The 23,035-nt window shown below is 38.8% G+C and overlaps 1 protein-coding gene across 1 annotated transcript; it reads left to right on the top strand.

Moving 5' to 3' along the window:
• Positions 1–12,532: 12,532 nt before the first annotated feature.
• LOC119061740 (olfactory receptor 7A10-like) lies at positions 12,533–16,258 on the top strand. The gene is made up of 2 exons (XM_053668043.1): positions 12,533–12,666; positions 15,298–16,258. The coding sequence occupies exons 1-2, from the start codon at positions 12,533–12,535 to the stop codon at positions 16,256–16,258; spliced, it is 1,095 nt and encodes a 364-aa protein (XP_053524018.1).
• The last annotated feature ends 6,777 nt before the right edge of the window (positions 16,259–23,035 follow it).

The following is a 23,035-nucleotide window of genomic DNA, read 5'->3' as shown; positions in this document are numbered from 1 at the left end:
AATTTTCGAAGCTTGTTTTGTGTCCTAGGAAGTGGTCTGTCTTTGAAAATGTCCCATGTGCATTTGAAAGAAATGTGCATTTTGCTTCTTTAGGATAAAAAAGTTCTATATATACCAGTTAGGTCTATTTGATCTAATGTGTCATTCAGTTCCACAACATCTTTATTGATATTTTATTTGGAAGATCTGTCCACTGTTGACAGTAGGGTGTTAAAAATCTCCAACTATAATTGTGTTGCTATCTATATCTTTCTGGAAGTCCTCCAAGAATTTTCTTATATATTTGGGTGCTTCTATGGTGGGTGTATATATGTTTATAATATTTATGTCTCCTTGATGGATTCTTCCCCTGAGTGTTACAAAATGTCCTCCTACAACTCTATGGCCTTTGTTTTGAAGTCTATTTTGTCAGATATAAATATCGCTACCCTGGCTATTTTTTCTTGTCCATTTTCTTGGCATATTTTTTTACAACCCTTCACTTTCAGTCTGTGTAGGTCTTTTGCCCTTAGGCGGGCCTCTTGTAGGCAGCATATTTGTGGGTTATGTTTTCTTATCCATTGAACTACCCTATGTCTTCTGATTCATGCATTTAATCCATCTATATTTAAGATTATTATTGATAGGTACTTTTCCATTGCCATTTTATCCCTTTGTACCTTTCTTCCTCTCTCACTGCTTTTCTTCCTCTTCTTAAAGCAGTCCCTTGACCATATCCTGCAATGCTGGTTTGGTGGGGGTTTATTCTTTTAGCCTACTTTTCTCTGGGAATCTCCTTATTTGGCCTTCCATTTTAATTGAGAACCTTGCTGAATACAGTAGTCTTGGTTGCAGGCCTTTGCTTTTCATTAGTTGGAATATTCTTGCCAGTGTCTTTTGGCTTGTAATGTTTCTGTTGAGAAGTCAGCTGCCAGCCTTATTGGGGCTCCCTTGTATATTACTTCCTATTTCTCCCTTGCTGCCTTAGGATTCTGTCTTTTTCTTTTAATTGTGCCATTTTATTTATGATGTGTTTTGGGGTGGGCTTCCTTGGGTTCCTCTTGATTGGGACCCTCTCTGCTTTCTGGACTTGTGTGGTTTGTTCTGTCAAGTTAAGAAAGTTTTCCATCATTACTTTTTCAAATAATTTTTTTATTCCTTGCTCCTCTTCTTCTCTTTTTGGTATCCCTATTATGCAGATATTATTCATTTTCACATTGTCCTGCAGTTCCCTTAAGTATCTTTGTTATTTTTTAGTTTTTTTTTCCTTTTCTTCATCTTTTTGGAATTTTTTTTGTCTTCCAGCTCATTGATTTGATCATCTGCTTTATCTAGTATGCTTTTGATCCCTTCTACTGTGTTCTTCAATTCAGAAATTGTATTCTTCATTTCTTCTTGACCCTTGTTGATTATTTCTATGTCCTTTTTTCTGCTGATATAGTTTCCAGTAAGTTCCTTGTAGTTTCCCTGTAGTTTTTGGTAATTTGCACTGAGCTTCCTTATAGCCATTGTTTTGAACTCAGTATCTGATAGTTGAATTGCCTCTATTTCATTTAGCATTCTTTTTGAGAATTCTTTCCTTCCTTTAGATTGGGGTTGTTTCTTTGTCTTCCCATTTTTTGGTAAGGCTCTTCTTGTTTGCTTCTGTTTCTTTTTTTTTTTACTCCCCTCTCCCCACTGCTTCTGTTTCTTAAATTGATCTATTTTCACTTGTGTGAACATCTATGGTAGGAGGCCTGTGAGATTCAGTGGTGCAGTCTCCTTGGTCACCTGAACTTGGTGCTCGTGAGATGCACTTTGTGCTGGTTCTATGAATGTAATTGGGTTGATTGTTGTTGTATCTTTCTTTGGTGGGTCCTTCCCTTTTCCTGCTTGCCTGAGGGTCACTCAACCCACCATGTCTTGTGTGATGTTGTGTAGCTCTTGCCAGAATAAAACCACAAAGCCCAGGAAAGAAACCCATAGCCACAAAAATAACTACCACCCACAATCCCACCATCAACAGTAAATGAACCAGTATTAATAATGGTGTAAAGAATTTAAGACTATATAATAAAGGAGAGCAGATATGAAATGACCTACTGAAAGACAAATGATTTGGAGAGGGTAGAGGGAAGAGAACTAATAAGAGTTGGTAGTTGAAACAAGGGAAACAGAGAAGGTAAATTTACATCATGGTTAAAAATAAGGAATGAAGAACGTGGAATGGAGTAGAGAAGGGAAACATATAGTACTGGGCTTAAACACAAATTAAAATAATATGAAATAAAATAAAGTGAGAAAGATTAAAAAAGGAATAAAAATAAATAATTACTAAAAATTTAGGAGCTACAACAGACTGTATGGGAAAACATATTTGCCAATGATACCTCAGACAACGGTTTAATCTCCAAAATATACAAAGAACTCACACGACTTCACTCTAAGAAGACATCTAACTCAATTAAAAAGTGGGAAAAGGGCTTGGACAGACACTTCTCCAAGGAGGACATATAGAAGATTCAGAGACACATGAGAAGATGCTCAATATTGCTAGCTATCAGAGAGATGCAAATTAAAACCACAATGAGATACCACTTTACACCAGTCAGAATGGCCATCATAATCAAAGCAACAAACAACAAATGTTGGAGATGTGTGGAAAAGGGAGCCCTAGTTCACTGTTGGTGGGACTGCAGACTAGTACAACCATTATGGAAAACAGTATGGAATTTTCTAAGAAAACTAAAAATGGACCTTCTTTTTGACCCAGCAATTCCACTGCTAGGATTATATCCTAAGAACACTAAAACACCAATCCAAAAGAACCTATGCACCCCAATGTTCATAGCAGCACAATTTACAATAGCCAAGAGTTGGAAGCAACCTAGGTGCCCATTAGTAAATGAATGGATCAAAAACTTGTGGTACGTATACACAATAGAATTCAATGCAGCAGAAAGAAAGAAAGATCTCCTACCATTTGCAACAGCATGGATGGAACTGGAAAGCATTATGCTGAGTGAAATAAGCCAGGTATTGAAAGACAAATACCATATGATCTCACCTTTAACAGGAAGCTAAACAACAAAACAAACAAGAAAACAAAATAAAAACAAAGACACTGAAATAGAGAACAAGGGGACAGTGACCAGAAGGGAAAGGGGAAGGAATTTCAGGGGAAAAGGGGAGAGATTTAGAGGAACTAGTATAAAGGACATATGGACAATAGCTAAGGGGGGGTGGAAATGGGAGGAGGTGGGGAACAAGGGGCGGGGGAGGCTGGGATGGGAAAAATAGACAAAAAACTGTACTTGAAAAATAACTAAATAAAATTTAAAAAAAAAAGAAAGGCAATTGGAAATAATAAAAAAAATTAATATAGATAGTATCATAAGAGGGAAAAAAGAAACAAAGTGAAGTCCAAGAGATATTTAAAGGAATGGGAAGTAATTTGGAAATGATAGAGGGGGAGGGAATACTAGTAGTGATGAATAAAAATGGGGCTAAGAGAGAGAAAAAATTAAAATTTGGGGTGTAAGGAAGCAAAAAAAAGTAAAACAGAAGAAGAAAGAAAATGAAAAGGTCAGGATAAAAAAGAAATAGAAAAAAGACAAAAAACCAAAACAGGCTAATTTTAAGACAGCAACATTAAAATTTAACAGGAAAAACAAGTAGTAGAAGGTCCAGTAAAATTTCATATTTGAAACACGGTATTAGTAAAGCTCTAGAGATAAAATTGAATATATAATGCAACAACAACTACCCTACCAACAGCCAACTAGCAAAGATTGTTAAAGGTGGAGAAAGAATTGTGAGTATTTTAAGAGAAGGTAAAAAGGATGTGAGATGACCCTTGACAAAAAAATTGGTTTTGTGTGTCTGGTGAGGGGGAAATAGTAAGAGTGCAGAATGAAAACAAGTTATAGCAAGAGAGAAAACAAAATTTGAAATGTAAATAATGCACGGAAGGGGGAAGGGAAAATGGGCTAAGAAGAGGGAGGGGCAAAAATACATGAATTGAAATACATGATATAAAAACACTCAGCAAAGTGGGAATACAAGGAGCATTTCTCAAAATAATAAAGGCCATATATGAGAGACCTACAGCCAATATCATGCTTTCAACGGGAAAAAACTAAAAGCTTTTCCACTAAGATCAGGAACAAGACAAGGTTGTCCACTTTCACCACTTCTATTCAATATAGTATTGGAAGTTTTAGCCACAGCGATCAGGCAAGAAAAGGAAATAAAAGGCATCCAAATAGGAAAGGAGGAAACAAAACTGTCACTGTTTGCAGATGACATGATAGTGTACATGGAAAATCCTATAGACTCCCTACCCAAAAACTCCTCAAACTAATTGATGAGTTTGGCAAAACAGCTGGTTATAAAGTCAATATCCAGAAATCAAAGGCATTTTTGTATACCAACAGTGAAGTCAGCAAGAAGCAGAAATAAAGAGAAAAATCCCATTTGATATAGCAAAAAGAAAAATAAAATATCTGGGAATAAACCTAACCAAGGAGGTAAAAAACCTGTATGGAGAAAAAACTACACAGCCCTGAAAGAACGAAATCAAGGAAGACACAAACAAATGGAGACATATACCTTGTTCATGGATTGGAAGAATTAACATTATCAAAATGTCCATACTACCCAAAGCAATATACAGATTCAAATGCAATACCTATTAAAGTACCAATGGCATATTTCACAGACATAGAACAAACACTTCGTAAAATTTATATGGAACCATAAACGAGCTCGAATAGCAGCTGCTCTTTTTTGAGAAAAGAAGAACAAAGTAGGGGGCATCACAATACCTGATATCAAACTGCATTACAAGGCCACTGTAATCAAAACAGCCTGGTACTGGCATAAAAAAACAGGCACATAGACCAATGGAACAGAACAGAGAGCCCAGAAATCAACCCAACTCTCTACAGTCAATTAATATTCGACAAAGGGGGCAGTAACATAAAATGGAGTAAAGATAGCCTCTTCTCAACAAATGGTGTTGGGAGAACTGGACAGCTACATGCAAAAAATGAAACTTGAGCACAGACTTACACCATATTACCAAAATAAATTCAAGGTGGATAAAAGACCTTAAATGTAAGTCATAACACCATTAAAGTCCTAGAGGAGAACATTGGCAAGAAAATCTCAGATATTTCCACGCAGCAACTACTTTACTGATATGCCCCTAGAGCAAGGAATGTAAAGGAAAGAATAAACAAATGGGATCTCATCAAAATAAAAAGCTTCTGCATGGCTAAAGAAAACAGTATTAAAATTAGCAAGACAACCAACTGTATGGGAAAACATATTTGCCAGCCCATGATACCTCAGACAAAGGTTTAATCTCTAAAATATACAAAAGAACTTACACGACTCCACTCTAAGAAGACACCCAACCCAATTAGAAAATGGGAAAAGGACTTGAAACAAACACTTCTCCAAGGGAGGACATACAGAACATTTAGAGACACACATGTGAAGAGATGCTCAACATCATTAGCTATCAGAGAGATGCAAATTAAAACCACAATGAGATACCACTTTACACCAGTCAGGATGGCTATCATAAACAAAGCAACAAACAACAAATGTTGGAGGGGTTGTGGGGAAACGGGGGTCCTTAGTTCACTGTTGGTGGGAGTGCAGACTAGTACAACCATGTGGAAAAACAGTATGGATTTTTCTCAGAAAAAAAAAAAATCGACCTGCCTTTTGACCCAGCAATTCCACTGCCTAGGATTATATCCAAAGAATCCTAAAACATCAATATCAAAGAACCTATGCACCACAATGTTCATAGCAGCACAATTTACAATAGCCAAGAGTTGGAAGCAACCTAGGTGCCCATCAGTAAATGAATGGACTCCAAAAATTGTGGTACATATACACAATGGAATTCTATGCTGCAGAGAGAAAGAAGGAGCTACTACCCTTTGCAACAACATGGATGGAACTGAAGCATTATGCTGAGTGAAATAGGCCAGGTGCTGAGACAAATACCATATGATCTCACCTTTAACAGGAAGCTAAACAACAAAACAAACAAGTAAGCAGAAAAAAAGAACCCAAAAAAACAAAGACACTGAAATAGAGAACAAGGGGACAGTGACCAGAGGGGAGAAGGAAGGGAAGTTAAGGGGAAAAAGGGGAGGGATTTGGAGGAACAAATAGGAACGACACAGGGACGAGAACTAAGGGGGGGGAGGGAAATGGGAGGGAGGTGGGGAGCAAGGGGCAGGGGAGGCTGGGATGGGAAAAATAGACAAAAAACTGTACTTGAAAAATAACAGTATAAAATCTAGTGACAATACATACAAACTTGCTGGACAAGAAATAAATGTGAAAAAGCTCTGCAGGAAAGAAAATATCACAAATCATGGAGAAGACCACAGTGGTTTTCAACTCAGTAGCCTCTTATATTTACCAGGTGTTTTTTTTCCGGGTCTGCCTCTGGTGATGTCAGATGCTGACCCCAATTGACCTAAACCATCCTGTTTGATACTTCCAGGGATCTGCTGTCCCTGGCTATCTTCTTCAGTTGTTGATCTAACTTTTGTTCTTGGTCTGACTTATTCCCCTTAGCTTTATACCCACTAAGTCCATCCATGTCGTCACAATGGCAAGATCACATACTTTGGGGGACTAAGTAATATTCTATAGTATATATTTATCATGTCTTTTTATGCATTTGTCATATCATTGAAACATTTAATCCATTTCATTCAAAGTAATTGTTAATAGGTATGTAGTCATTGCCATTTAATTAATTGTTTTCAGGTTGTTTTGTATTTCGCTATTCAGGGCACATACAAGAGCATCAAATGAATGCATCAAAAAGTGGGAAACCAGATCGGTATTTCTCTCTCTGTCTCACCACCCCTTCCTTTTGTTCTCTTTCTCTTTCCATCTTCCTCTTTACATCTAAATTAATAAATAAAAATTTTTAAGAAATATTTTAATCAGCACTTTGGCTTTTGGCCTCTGTCCCTGAACCACATGAGCTTCAGAACTTGTTCCAGATTCTCCACGAACTACCAGACCCTGGGCTTCCTCAGTGGCACAGTCACCAGCCCAGCCAGCCAGCAGCTCAACCAGCATCTCTTCAGGCTCTGAGGACTCAGGTTCCCAGATCTCCATCCCCCACACCACCAGTGTGTGGGTCAGCTATGAATCTGGAGATCCTGGCTGCAGGGATGACCAGGGGCCTGGCAGGCATAGAGGGCATCCAGAGCCAGAAAGGAACTATGCAATGTCTGTATGACCACCTGGCCTTCTACCTGGAGATGGTGAGAAGCTTAGAGACTAATAACTGGAGATGGGAAAGAAAATTCCAGAAACACCTAGAGAAAAAGGGACCCAAAAACAGAGACTGGGGACATCATTTCAAGACCATCAGGGACCCGACGGCTCAGGTCTTTACAGCTTCTGCGGAGAATGCTCATCTCATTCTACAGATTGACAATGCCCATCTTGCTGCTGGAGACTTCAGAGTCAAGTACAAGATGGAGTGGACAGCAATGAGCTCAGAAGGTTTAATGTGCCTCTTTTACTTATTTACTAGAATTTCCACTTATTTGAATTCAACTTCTCTAAAAATAGAAGTACTTCAGTTTATCTTGCTTTCTGCTCTAATATATAGACTTTTTCTCTTTTATCCATTATCTTTCACAAAGATTTTCCCAAGTTTCAGTAAAAATTATTTGGAAATTCCCATTTATTTCCTGGGGCCATATGGACTTCCTAAGAAAAATTTCTTCTCAAATGGTACATAGGATCTCAAGAATTTTCTTTTGTGTTACTGAAAGAATATTCATGAGTTGTATTACCCACATGAAATAAACACCACTTGTTAACTAAATTGTTTCATGTGATGTTTTCACAGGAAAATGTGAAATACAGTTTCCACTTTGGTCTGTCCTTCTAGTCTACTTCACTCCCTTAACTATTCTTCCTGATAATGTGGGTTTTCACATTCTGCAGATTGTTTTTCCTGGTCAAATGGATTTTTAAATGATTTTTTTATTGTTGTTCAAGTACTATTGTCTCCATTTGCCCCCCTATCACTTTCTCCCACCTACCCCCACCTCCAAATCTTCCCCACTTTGACTTTGTCACGGTTTGCTTATGTCATGAGTTATGTGATGACCCTCCCTTATCTTTCCCCATTATCCTCCTCCCACCTCCCCTCTAGTTACTGTCAGTTTATTCTTTTTTTTTGAAATTATTTTATTGTTGTTCATGTACTGTTGTCTGCACTTACCCCTCACCACTCCCTCCACGCTTTACCCATTCCCACTTTCTTCCCTGCTTCCACCCTCCTTGGTTTTGTCCATGTGTCCTTTATAGTTGATCCTGAAAACCCTTCCCCTCTCCCTCCTTTCTGTTCCTCAATTATTCCCTCTCACCAACCCTCTGGTTACTGACAGGTTATTCTTAATTTCAATGTCTCTGGTTATATTTTGCTTGCTTATTTGTTCTGTTGATTAGGTTCCACTTATAGGTGAGATCATATGGTATTTGTCTTTCACTCCCTGCTTATTTTTAACTGGATGCCTGCTTTTATTCTCTCATTCAGTTCAGTATCCTCAATGCCTACCATTGTCCTGGGCAAGCATTGATTATCAAATACTCCAGGCAGGGTCCACATGGAAAGACAAATTTGTCAAACAGATTGACCTAATATGACCTTCAGTCCAAATTAAACTTAAAAGTGGGAAGGCATTACTTATTTGATTACTCTGCAAAATATTTTTTCATGCTGTAATCTCCAGTCGTATAGAAAATGGGTTCTATGTGCAACAGCCTGTCTTCATTGAGGTAAAGGATGGTTAGCATAGTTTAAATTTTATTACTCAATTATTTTCCTGTTCTTCAAAATTATAATTCTGTGTACAAATATTATTACCCTATAGCTCTAAATAAAATATCTCCACTCTTCTAAAATATGGCCTAATTATAAAACAGACAGTGAATGAACTACAGCAATATCATTCATTCATATCTCCTCATGCAGTGGAATCTCTTCCATCTCCATGACCAGAGGGTGATGCACTAGAGGGCTTGACTTGCTTCCCAGGCCTGTGATGCAGGGTCACCAGTTTTATGCTAAACATCAAAATCCTTCCAACCTATGCACATTACCTGAAAGGAACCTAAATAGAGTCACTTGTGAATCCAGTTATCCAAAATAAACTCCAATAATTGAATGATCACAAATGCTGTCTCCAAATCTCAGCACATATACCAAAAATTAAGAAACAGAACATTATTAATAATTGCCCTCAGTTTTGTTTACCTAGATTATTGTACCAATTAGCTAATGCTGTCTAAAAACTTGTCCTAAATGCTATATTATTATAATACCTTTTTTCTCAAATGGATTCATGTGATGAGAGTTGTTCTGATTTCTGCCCTGAATTTCCTGGGTCTGCCTCAGCTGTGAGTCTCTGCTCTGAGTGTCTGTAGCTCATCCATGAAGTCATGTAAGGTTCACCTGCATCCTATCTTGAACCAATTTATGTCAGTTTACTCTATTTATATATGTAAGCTAATCTTTTAAGGCAAGTCACATAAATTAATGCTACTTTTTAATATCCATTTAAGACACATGCTCCCTACCCAGTGACATTTCTTCCTCCCCCATTAAAGTGTGACTCAGCTACCTGTGCTCTACATCTTACCTTGAGCCATGCATCATTAGATTTTTTTCTGCCTCATACTTAAAGTGTACAGTTTGCTGAATTAAAGGGGCCTTACAAAATTAAGAATATATACTGCATGTGTCCATGTTTACATAATTCAAAGATATGTATGTACAAAGGTTTTAAGTTCATTGTACATAATTCTGAAAATATTAATCTCCCTAAGCCATTTACTTATTTCTGATGGTAATGTGGGATAATAATAAATCTAATGAATGTAGTGCAGAAAATATGGAATGTGTGGAAATACTTTGTTGAGTTCATGACTCTCTTATGGGTTAGTAGTGTGTTTATATATATGTATATGTATGTGTGTGTATATATGTAATATTTATATGTATAAATATAATGATTTAATAAATATTCAATTGCATAAATGTACATAAATAGACTCAATAATCCCATCTTTGATGTTGAAAGAAAATTTCAGAGAAAACTGAAGAGGATAGGAAAGAAAATTATGGCAGGTTGAATTAAAAGGAAGATTTAAAAATGTACAAACTAACACACAAAGATTTTAAGCAGTATGGTTGTCTCTAATTTTTTTATCCTCACTTCAGGGCATGTTTCCATCGATTTGAGAGAAGGGGGGAGAAAGACAGAGACTCAAATGAGAAAGACTGATCCATTGACACCCACACATGCCCCAATGGAGGAGGATCAAACCCCCAAATCCATGCAAGTGCCCTTACCAGGAATCCAACCCATAACCTTCTGATACACAAAACAATGCTCCAACTAACTGAGCCTCATGGCCAGGGCAGTTGTCTTGAATTATTTTCCTGTCTCAATGTCCAAAGACTTCAAAGTCAGAACCACATTTTCTTTTATATTGTAGGGATCTCTGTACCTGCTAATAGGGCAGAAGCTCCAAATTGACTTTAGATTTCTTTCTTCTACTTATTGGGTGTTTCAACAGAAAATGTCCCTACCCAAGGGATGCAAGTAAATGAATTGAGGTTCTGATGGTCACTTTCCCCTAAAAATGATTGAATAAGTGTCTGCATAACAGTGCTATTGATGCTGTAACAAATTACCACACTAAGGGTTTAAAAGAAACAAGTTAATACACCTATAGATCTGGAGGGTCAGAAGTCTGATGAGTCAATGAGGTGAAAGCAAGATATCTGCAGAGCCAGGTTCCTTCTGGAGGCTTCAGGGAAGATCCCATTTCCTCTCCTACCCCAGTTTCTCCTGCCACTAGGCCCTACTCCATCTTCAAAGCCAGCCATGTAACATCCTTCAGTTTCCCTCAGATTCCAACTACTCTTCCATCCTGTTCCAATGTTAGGACCATGGTGAGTACATCAGTCTCACCTACGTAATCACAGCATTTTATCTTAAAATTAGCTGATTAGTCACACTATTCCATCTGCTACTTTCATTCTGTCTTGCATTGAAAAGTAACATATTACAAGTTTATGGGAATTATGATGTAAGTATCTTTAAAGTTCTTCTTTTGCTTACTGCAAATTTTTCTTCACTAATAATTTCCATAGTGTCACACAAGGGTCCTTATGCAAACAAATCAAATTAGGTACTTTTCAGAAGCTTATCATATGTCACTCATGAATCCTTATATAAAATAATTGAACAATGAATTTATAACAGCTTCTGCAGTGAGTGAATATACACTATCCATTCAAAGTTACATGCCAATGATTTTTGGTTCTGAAGACCTAAAAGTACCTACACCTGACTCTAACTTAGACCCAGCCATACTACTCAAACTGTGGTCCAGAGACCAGCACCTACAGCATCAACACCACCTGGGAACGAATTTGATTCTAAGAACCCCTGGGCCGTTCAGGACCTGCAACTGAACAGTAATCCTGGGTGACTCATATGCACCTTGAAGTTGAACAAGTGCTGGACTAGGCTAGGCTTTGTCACCTTCTCACACTGACAATAGGGGTGGTATAATTATTTGTGCTGAATCCAGTAGGTGGTTAGTAGCCTCTTTCCACATGTTTCAGGGGCAAAATCATCTCAGGAGGAGAACTACAGGCCCAGAATTTAAAACCTGGAAGCAACCTGGCAGATTTCAATCTAGGTCCATCCCTCATTTAGTTCATAACTTTGAGAAAATTCCTAAAGTCCTTCCAGCCCCATATCTGCATAAGGAAATGCAGGTCATGATAGTAATACCTAATAGAATGGACTTTTCAAAAATTATATCAGAAAAGTCTATAAGGTACTAAATTCAGATTATATAGCATAAAACTATCAAAGGGCATCTTTCAAAATTAACACATATTTTATAATGAAACATTAAATGACAGCCCATAATTTGTGATATTATTAAGAAATTTCTACATATTTTGACAAATGCATAAGGAAATCAGGCCCTATGATAGCCAGAATTGCATATCAAAGGAACACAGTTCTCCCTCATTGAAGAGGGGATAGCAATGCTCTGGATACATCAGGGAGGTGTTGCAACCACAAATAAGTTCTTGGGTAGCAAAGGGACTACCTGGTTCTGATGGGTTTCATAGTCTCAGACTTTGAAGAAAATATTCACTCAGTGTTGGAAAAAAGTACTAGGAGGTGAGATCTCTGGGAAGCACATGAGACCCAAGACAAGGAGTCATAAAATCTAAATCTACCTGGCTTCTAACATGGTCTTTTGAGATCTGAGAAGCATTAGGAAAAAATCTCTTCCTGTTAATTACAGAGGCCCTTGGGGAAATCATGTACTTAGATGTAGGAATAACCCGAGAGAAATGTGTCTGATGAGCCAATATACAGAGTTGTGAATATCTCCCCATGCAGTACCTAAGCTTGTACAATGATGGTAGACAGGACATGGTTGTTGTTGCTGTTTCCTAAGTCTTGCTCAAGAACTGATGCCTCACTCCTTCCTACTGTCTTGTGTGGGACAAAACTTCAGTCTCCATCATCAACCCTACAGGCAGCAATTCTCACTTACACACGGAAACCTTCCTTTCAGAAAACCCATCCAGGGGAGTCTGAGAGCCTGGTATGTACATTAGGAAAGGGTCAGAGAGAATGGAACCTGAGAACTTTTACTGAGTCACTAATACCCTAATCATCCCAGTCCTGAGGCCATATATCTTAGTTTTTATTCTTGGTTAAGGAACTAATTTATGCTTAATTTACTTAATATGTTAACAAGAATTTGTCTGTTTGAATCTGCTCTCCAGGGCCAAGTAATGGACCTGGGAGTCCAGTCGGATGATGCTGTACAATGAATGAGATGCATGAAATGACTACAGGAAAATGAAAACACTTGTGAGTATTTTCCTGATTGGGGAGAAAGAAATGAAACATTGGGTGTGGAGAACAGTGCAGTGAGTTGAGAGCATTTGTACTAAAATTCCAAGATGGGGTGTATTTCAGCATGTTTTGTAGTCACTGAAAGATCCACCAGTAGAAGTAGACGGCACCTTGCAGTAGCAGTTAAGGAGACAGACAATGCAGTATCTTCTCTCATGCTGCATATTCACATGAGAAAATATTTAATAAGTCTAACTGGATCCTAAGTAGTTCTACTTCATTACTGGTGAGGCTCATATATTTTAGGATTTTGTGTCCTTTTATGTCTCTATTCGAACAGTAGAAATTCCTGTCCCACACTCAGCCTTTTTATGCAGTGCACATTTTTATATACATTGAATGAGAGATTCTGTCGTGCTCTTGGTAATATAAATTGAGGGCTCACTCTATTCTAGCCAAAGTAGAATGCTGAGAGACAATAGTTTTGAAAATTCAGGAATGAAAAAATTAAGGCCACACATTGTATCTTAAATCTTAATGACACCAAGAGATCCTAGTTCACGTTTATATTTATGCCATGATGACTTCACTGTCCTAGCTAACAAGGTGGAAATCTCCAAATATCTTTAAATTTCTGTTCTAATCCCTGTTGATTTTTAAAGTAAAATATACTTTCCCAAGGAAGCTAATCAATGCAGACATTTAAGCTCAGTCCCTCCATCACATGTCACTGACTTTATTAGACTGTTGAGACTGCTGGGAAATACTCCCACACCAGTTGTTCTCAGTGACCACAGTTATGGTCATACAGTTCTAGGTGTCAGAGCTTGTCACAACTCTCACTGGCTAATGTTAAGGTGTCTGAGGGGCTAGTTTTATCTTAGAGGCTCAGGAGAGAGCCTCCCTTCTTAATTCCAGTTTGTGTTCTGACCACCTGCATTCCTTGGCACAGGGCCCTCCCTCCTTTGTCAAAGCCACCAGTGGCACATTTTCTCCTGGTCTCCCTCTCTGCATCTAGGGGAGCACTGTGCTGACCTTCTCCTCCTGGATGATCCTACTCATCTTCTACCTTCAAGTCAGCCAATTAGCAGCCCTGTTGTTTCTTCTGCTACCCTCATCCTTCAGCTAATATAAAAAACATCATATTCAAACATACTGTGGATCAGGACATGAATATCCTACAGAAGTTACAATCCTGCCTGCTACAAATTCTTTTTCAGAATACTATGATTATGTGTCACTCAAGGGTCCTTATATAAAAGATACACAGATTTAATGATAGCCTCTGGAATGAGTGAATACACTCTTTTGACAAAACTCTACACAAAGATGATGTTTGAATCACAGGAACTGAAACAACTTGTAATTGAGTCTAACACAGAACCACAGCCTTTCCTCCCAGAGAGTGGTCCACAGACAGGAACTGCAGAATCAACACCACCTGGGTGCTTGTCAGATACACAGCTTCTCTGAGTCTGAAAGATCTGCTGAGTCAGATTCTGAATTTGAGTTAGAATTCTGGGTACACTATATGCATTTGAAACTGAAGCAATGCTGATCTAAACTAGATTTTGTTACCTTTTATAATTTACATTTGGGGATGGATTATAAATACAGGGGTATTTATTTGTGTGAACATGAATTGTAGAGGTTTAGTGGTATCCCTTCAGGCATTGCTAAGTGTAAAGACATTTCCAGTTGAGACCCACTGACTGGAAGAAACCAGAAAAAATCATAACCAAGGCCCAATATATATTCTGATATTACCTCTGAGAAAATTTCTAAACACCTTCAGCTTCTCCCTAAGGCCTTGGTACCAGCCATCCTTCCCCACTGCCAGGTACACACTTGCTCATACAACCTTGATCTCCCTCCCTTTCTCTCTTGAGTTGAGCGTGCAAATGTCACTTGTTGGCAGGTGTTCCCTAAAAAACCATGAGAAATAGAACAGCCTGGATACTTTCCCTTTAGACCTGCTTCATAGGATTTGTCACCATGTGTAATGTCATATTTATTCCTATTTTTTGCTTCTATATTCTTTTTCCAATGCTGGCTTGTAGGGACTTGTGTTCTTCAGCGCCATCTACTCACAGCTTAGACAGTGCAGAAAACACAATCAACACTCCATTTGTATTCCTGAAAAATTTGAATAATTTCTCTTTAATACTGTAATTAGACTAACACCTTAGGGAAGAAAAGAGATTGGGACAAAAATTAATGCTCTAGTGAACACAGAAAAATCATAGCAGAGAAGAGATCTATTCCAAAATACTGAAATTAATATTTTAACTACAACATATAAATGGTAGCATTAAAGCTATTTAATACTGCTTTGTGTGAAAATTGCTTTTGTTCTTTTTCTCTTTTTTGAAAGTCACCTCTACCTCATGGATTCAGGGAACCTTACAAGAGAGTTGGAATTTCTCCTCCTGGGACTATCAGAGGCACCAGAACTGCAGCCCCTCCTATTTGGGCTGTTCCTCTCCATGTACCTGATCACTGTGTTGGGAAACCTGCTCATCATCCTGGTGTTCAGCTCAGACTCCCACCTTCACTCCCCTATGTACTTCTTCCTCTCCAACCTGTCTTTGGTAGACATCTGTTTCACCTCTACCATCGTCCCAAAGGTGCTACTGAATATCCAGACACAGAACAAAGCCATCACCTATTCAGGATGCATCACTCAGATGGGTTTTTCCTTACTCTTTGCAGTATTGGATGATATCCTCCTGACTGTGATGGCCTATGATAGATTTGTGGCCATCTGCCACCCCCTGCACTACATGATCATTATGAACCCACAGCTCTGTGGACTACTGGTTCTGGTGTCCTGGGTCATAAGTGCTCTGCATTCTCTGTTACAATGTTTGATGGTGTTGCGGCTGTCCTTCTGTCCAGAATTGGAAATCCCCCACTTTTTCTGTGAACTCAATCAGGTGACCCAACTCGCCTGTTCTGACACATTTCTTAATAATGTTGTGATTTATTTTGTAACTATGCTACTAGGTGGTGGTCCTCTGGCTGGGATCCTCTACTCTTACTCTAAGATTGTGTCCTCTATACGGGCAATTCCATCAGCTCAGGGGAAGTATAAAGCATTTTCCACCTGTGCATCTCACCTATCAGTTGTCTTCTTATTTTATGGTACAGTCCTAGGAGTGTATCTCAGCTCTGCTGGTACCCACAGCTCACACTCCAGTGCAACAGCCTCAGTGATGTACACTGTGGTCACACCCATGCTGAACCCCTTCATCTACAGTCTCAGGAACAAGGACATAAAGAGAGCTCTGAAAAGATTCTTTGTGGTGGCAGGTACACAAGGGAAAAAAACTTGAGGGTGAAAAAGTATGTTTCCCTTTTTTGCCCTAAGATTCTAAACCAGAAATTGTGATAATTTAATCAGATTTGGATTTCGAACTTGCTAATTTTTTATGTCCTGGAATTTCCTTTCTTTCAATCTCTCTATATAGTTTAAACCATTTTATTAAGCTTTCTACTTTCCCTGTTATATATGCAGTTTTTCCCTTTGTCCACTTTTCAAAAGCAACAAGTTTTTTCCAACCTTGATCAGATATTCTCAGAACTGTTTCTTTACTTCTGAGGCAACATGGGTATCTTTAGAATAACTTCTTCTCAAATGACATGCAGGGCCAGCAGAAGTAAGGACTGCTTGATGTGCTTGGTACATTACATGAATGCCTCACACAAGATGGACAGCAATTTCAACATTTCACCTAAAATGTCATATGGTGTGTTTCACTGTGATATTGTTATGATAAAGAATCACATGCTTCTTATTACTTTGTAATAAAAAGGAGCTTTATTAGTGCCAGACCCTATATATTATTGTAAGTAATTCTTGTTTTCTAGATAGAGTAGTAAAGTGTTTTTCTAAAAGGGAATTCTATAACATGTAGATTCTTGTATAAAATTTACAAAAATTTTATATATATTCCTGTGTGTAATACCAAATGAATTTTGATCCCTGGATATATCCATGGATATATCTGTTGTCTAACTTAGTCCCTTTGATCTTATTCAAATTGATTCTAATTAAAATAAAAATGCATATCTTTCAAGTTCAAAAACACAATAAATAAATTAAATTAAAAATGAAAAGTGAACTCCTTCCCTTGGGACATAATGAGTGCTTGTGCAGCAGCTGTGCCATGCATCAGGCACTGTAATTACAAAAAAGATCAGGAAACGGGACTTCCGCCAAGATGGAGGTTTAGCTGGATGTGCCTGCCTCCTCCCACAACCAAGTTTAGGGACAACTAAATACTAGCATCACAAAACACAACCAGAACACGGAAAACTGAATTTTTCGGAAGTCCGCTAACAACAAATTCTTCAGCCTGACCTAGGTAAGGGGCGAAACCGGCCTCCGGTGAGGACTTACAAAGGAGGGCTCGGTCGGACCGGGCGCGCGAATCCGGGCGCGCAAATCCAGTCGCGCCGGTTCCAAACCCAGGATTGGACCTGGTGAGCCGCCGAGCACCCCACCGGGGGAGCGACACAGTGGGGAGGCGGTGGCAACGAATTGACTGTGGTTGCCTGGGTGCGCACGAGTGAGGGAGTGAGCAGTTGGACCAGCCCGCGGCGGCGGCGCGGCGGCGGCGGCGGCGCAGGCGGCGGCGGCCCGCCATTTCCCGCTCTGACCACGCCCCCCCCACATACAGCGTCACAACCCAGCGACCTGGGACTCCAAGGCGCCGCTTGTCCCACTTAAAGGGCCAGAACAGACCAAAAATGTCGCAGGCAGAACTCAAAGCCCCAGAGATAAATCTAAATGACGAAGAAATAGCAAAACTCTCAGACGCACAGTTTAAAAGACTGGTCATCACCTTCCCTTACAGATTTGGTGGATTACAGCCACAAATTAGAGAAACATATGGAGGCTAAATTAAGGGAAATGAATGGAATTCCACAGGAATCCCATAGAGATGAAAAGGAAACTGGGACTCAAATCAATGCAGTGGTCCAGAAGAAAGCAAATAATGGACAAGCAGAAAAGAGTCAAGGAGCAAGAATTCAAAGAAATGAGGAGAGTCTTAGGAACCTCCAGGACATCTTTAAACGCTCCAATATCCGAATTATAGGGGTACCAGAAGGGGGAAAGACACAACCACCAGTGGAAAAACTATTTGAACAAATAATAAAAGAAAATTTCCCCAATCTGGCAAAGGAAATAGACTTCCAAGAAATCCAAGAAGCCCAGAGAGTGCCAAAAAAGTTGGACTCAAGAAGAAACACACCAAGGCATATTATAATTACATTAGCCAAAATTAAAATGAAGGAAAGAATCCTAGAAGCAGCAAGAGCTAAAGGGACAATCACCTACAAAGGAGTCCCCATCAGGCTGTCAGCAGATTTCTCAAAAGAGACCTTACAAGCAAGAAGGGGCTGGAAAGAAATATTCCAAGTCATGAAATCTAAGGACCTACAACCAAGATTGCTCTACCCAGCAAAACTTTCATTTAGAATGGAAGGACAGATAAGGTGCTTCTCAGATAAGACCAAATTCAAGGAGTTCATCATCACCAAGCCCTTATTATATGAAATGTTAAAGGGACTTATCTAAGAAAAAGAAGATAAAGAAACATGAACAGTGAAAGGACAACAAATCCACAGTTATTAACAACCACACCTAAAACGAAAGCAAACCAAAGGACAGCTACAGCAGGAGTGAAAACATAGAAATGAAGATCTCAAGGAGGGTTAGCAACAGGGGAATGGGAGGAGGGAGATGGGGGGAGAAGGTACAGAAAACAGGTAGCATAGACAGTAGATAGAAAATAGATGGGGGGGCGAGAATAGTTTGGGAAATTTAGAACCTAAAGGACTTGAGACACATGGACATAAACTAAAGGGGGGTAATGGGGGGGTTGGGGGGGCAGGGTGGAGGGGAATGGAGGGGGGAATAGAACAACTGTAACAGCATAATCAATTCAAAAAATAAATAAATTTAATTAAAAATAAAAAAAATAAAAAAAAAAAAAAGATCAGGAAACGGACAAGGCAGTCCACTTTTACCGCTCCTATTCAACATAGTACTGGGAGTCCTAGCCACAGTGATCAGACAAGAAAAGGAAATAAAAGGCATACAAACTAGAAAAAAGAAATCAAAACTGTCATTGTTTGAAGAATTCATGATAGTGTACATAGAAAACCCTATAGACTCCGCCAAAAAACTACTTGACCTAATAAGTGAATTTGGCAAAACAACAGGAAACAAACTAAATATTCAGAAATCAAAGGCTTTTTTGTACACCAAAAATAAAATATCAGAAACAGATATCAGGAAAAATATCCCCTTTGCTATAGCAACAAGAAAAATAAAGTACCTAGGAATAAACCTTCCCAAGAAGATAAAAAGACCTGTACTCAGAAAACTACACAACACTGAAGAAAGAAATTATGGAAGACACAAACAAATGGAAGCATGTACCATGTTTATGGATTGGAAGAATTAACATTATCAAAATGTCCATAGTACCCAAAGTAATTTATAGATTCACTGCAATCCCTATTAAAGTACCAATGACATATTTCACAGATATAGAACAAACATTTCAGAAATTTATGTGGAACCATAAATGACCCCAAATAGCTGCAGCAATTTCAATAACAAAGTAGGAGGGATCACAATACCTAATATGAAACTGTATTACAAGGCACTGTTATAGGGGACCATTCTGTGTGGCAGTGGGAAATGTAGCTCAGCTCCCACTTGAAAAAGCCAGTGGGGAGTGAGGTCTGGCACACAGGACCCATGCCCACAGATAGGTTCTCCCATGGGGAATCAGACCTACATTATACCTAGGCTGCTATGAGACTTGCTCTTGCTAAAACTCCCTCATCCTGAATTGAGGCAGGAAAGGTTTATTGCGTAACTCTAAAGTAAATTACTGAAATCTGTTCTAAACATCCCAAGTATGGAGTGTAACCAGTTCAATCACTTTTCCCCTTGATCTGAAATATCCTTCTCTTTGAAGGAATTAGCAACATTCTTTCCTTTGTTATCTGTAAAAGGTAATCACCTACAGTGAACCTGTGCATAGCAAATGAGGACCATCCTTGGTGTAATGTACCCAGAAAAGCAATAAAAGCCTGTCCAGGCAGGGGTCAGGGCTCTCTCTCTCACTCAGAGAGTGGCAATGCCCCCCCTTTTCCTCCATGGGACTTCTGTAGTCTGTGTGAATTTGTTCATCACAGCCACAACACACAGACTTGGCGGGATGGAGTCTGCATCACACTGTAATCAAAAGAGCCTAACAATGGCATAGGAACAGATACCTAAACCAATAGAACAGAATAGAGCACAGAAATAAACCCAATTCTCGATGGTCAATTAATATTTGACAAAGGGGCAGCAACATAAAATGGAATGAAAATAGCCCATTCAACAAATAGTGTTGGGAGATCTAGAGAGCTACAAACAACAACAAAAAATAAATAAAACTTGATCACCTACTTACACCATACACAAAAATAAACCCAAGGTGGATGAAAGACTTAAATATAAGTAGTGAGAACATTAAAGTCCTTAAGGAAACCATAGGCAGGAAAATCTCAGATATTCCACATGGCAATATTTTTGCCAATATGTCCCCTAGAGCTAGGTACATAAAGGAAAGAGTAAACAAATGTGATCTCCTTAAAATAAAAGGCTTCTGCATGACTTATAAAAACATTATTAAAATGAAAAGAGAACCAACCACATGGGAAAACATATTTGCCAATGATATCTTACACAAGACATTTTGATCTCCAAAATATATAAAGAACTTACACAAATCCATCCCAGGAACACAAACAACCAAATCACAAAATGAGCTGAAGATCTGAACAGACACTTTTCCAAGGAAAACATACAGAGGGCCCAGAGACATATGAAAAGATGCTCAGCATCACTAGCCATCAGAGAGATAAAAATTAAAACCACAATGAGATTCCACTTCACACCAGTGAGAATGGCAATCATAAACAAATCAATAAATCACAAGTGCCGGAGAGGTTGTGGAGAAAAGGGAACCTTAGTGTATTGTTAGTGGGAATGCAGACTGGGGCAGCCACTGTGGAAAACAGTATGGAATTCCCTCAGAAAACTAAAAATAGAACTGCCTTTTTACCCAGTAATTTCACTGCTGTGATTATATCCTAGGAACACTGAAACACCAATCCATAAGAACCTATGCACCCCAATGTTTATAGCAGCACAATTTACAATAGCCAACTGCTGGAAGCAACCTAGGTGCCCATCAATAAATACGTGGATAAAAACTATGGTACATTTACACAATAGAATACTACACAGCAGAAAGAAAGATGGAGCTCCTATCCTTTGTGACAGCATGGATGGAACTGGAAAGAATTATGCTATGTGAAATAAGCCAGGTGGTGAAAGACAAATACCATATGATCTCACCTTTAAGTGAAACCTAATTCACAAAACAAACAAGGAAGCAAAATATAACCAGATACATTGAAATTAAGAAGATACTGACAGTAACCAGAGAGGTAATAGGAGGGGATAATGATGGAAAAATGTGAAAGGGTTTTCAGGAACAACTATGAAGGAGACATGGACAAAATCAAGGTGGGATGAAGTCAGGGGAGGGAGGTGGAGTTAGCAGGAATGGGGGAGTGATGGGAGGAAAAGGCAGACAACTGTACTTAAACAAAAATTAAAATTCCATTATATGTCAAAAATGTATTAAATATCTAAATTCAGGGATGCTTATATATTAAATAAAATTTTATTTTTTAAATACATTTTATTCATTATGCTATTACAGTTGTCCCATTTTTCCCTCTTCCCTCTCCCCCACCCTGCATACACCCTCCCACCCACATTCCCCTTTTTATTTCATGTCCATGGGTCATCATATAAGTTCTTCGGCTTCTATATTTCCCATGCTATTTTTAACTTCCCCTTTCTATTTTCTACCTACCATCTATGCTACTTGTTCTCTGTACCTTCTCCGCCCTCTCCCCTTCCAATCCCCACTGATACCCCTCCATGATCTCTATTTTTATGATTCTGTTCCTGTTCTAGTTGTTTGCTTAGCTTGCTTTTGTTTTTGTTTTAGGTACAGTTGTTAGTAATTGTGAGTTTGTTGTCATTTTACTGTTCATATTTTTTATCATCTTTTTTTTTAGATAAGTCCCTTTAACATTTCACATAATAAGGGCTTGGTGATGATGAACTCCTTTAACTTGACCTTATCTGAGAAGCACTTTATCTGCCCTTCCATTCAAAATGAAAGCTTTGCTGGATAGAGCAATCTTGGATGTAGGTCCTTGCCTTTCATGACTTGTAATACTTCTTCCCAGCCCCTTCTTGCCTGCAATGCCTCTTTTGAGAAATCAGCTGACAGTCTGATGGTCACTCTTTTGCAGGTGACTGTCCCCTTTTCTCTTGCTGTTTCTAGGATTCTCTCCTTGGTTTTAGTCCTGGCTAATTTAATTATGATGTGCCTTGGTGTGTTCCTCCTTGGGTCCAACTTCTTTGGGACTCTGAGCTTCCTGGAATTCCTGGAAGTCTGTTTCCTTTTCCAGATTTGGGAAGTTCCCCTTTATTATTTGTTCAAATAAATATTTCACTTGTTGCTGTTCCTCTTTCCCTTCTGGTACCCCTATAATTCAGATGGTAGAATGTTTAAAGATATCGTGGAGGTCCCTAAGCCTCTCCTCATTTTTTTGAATTCTTGTTTCTTTATTCTTTTCTGATTGGATTTTTCTTTCTTCCTTCTGGTCCATCCTGTTGATTTGAGTCCCAGTTTTCCTCCCAGCACTATTGGTTCTCTGTACATTTTCCTTTATTTCACTTAGTGTAGCCTTCATTTTTTCATCTAATTTACGACCAAATTCAACCAATTCTGTGAGCATCCTGATTACCAGTATTTTGAACTGTGCATAAGATAGGTTGGCTATCTCTTCATTGCTTAGTTGTATTGTTTCTGAAGCTTTGATCTGTTCTTTCATTTGGGACATTTTATTTTGTCTTGATGTGCCTGTTACATACTGAGGGATAGAGCCCTAGGTGTTCACCCAGGCAGGGTGTCCATCGTGACTGTGTTGTGAGGTCGTATGTGTGGGAGGGGTCT

The sequence above is a fragment of the Artibeus jamaicensis genome, unplaced genomic scaffold, assembly GCF_021234435.1.
Source record: "Artibeus jamaicensis isolate MK-2021 breed Jamaican fruit bat unplaced genomic scaffold, CSHL_Jam_final contig_477, whole genome shotgun sequence".
Taxonomy (NCBI): domain Eukaryota; kingdom Metazoa; phylum Chordata; class Mammalia; order Chiroptera; family Phyllostomidae; genus Artibeus; species Artibeus jamaicensis.
Note: the sequence above shows the minus strand (reverse complement) of the source record. Positions and strands in the feature narration are given on the sequence as shown.

Bases quoted from the DNA above. Each gene is read 5' to 3' on its own strand.
- LOC119061740 (XM_053668043.1), top strand. From the start codon at position 12,533: ATGCCTCACTCCTTCCTACTGTCTTGTGTGGGACAAAACTTCAGTCTC. The intron at 12,667-15,297 runs GTATGTACATTA...CTTTTTTGAAAG, and splicing joins CAGGGGAGTCTGAGAGCCTG to TCACCTCTACCTCATGGATT.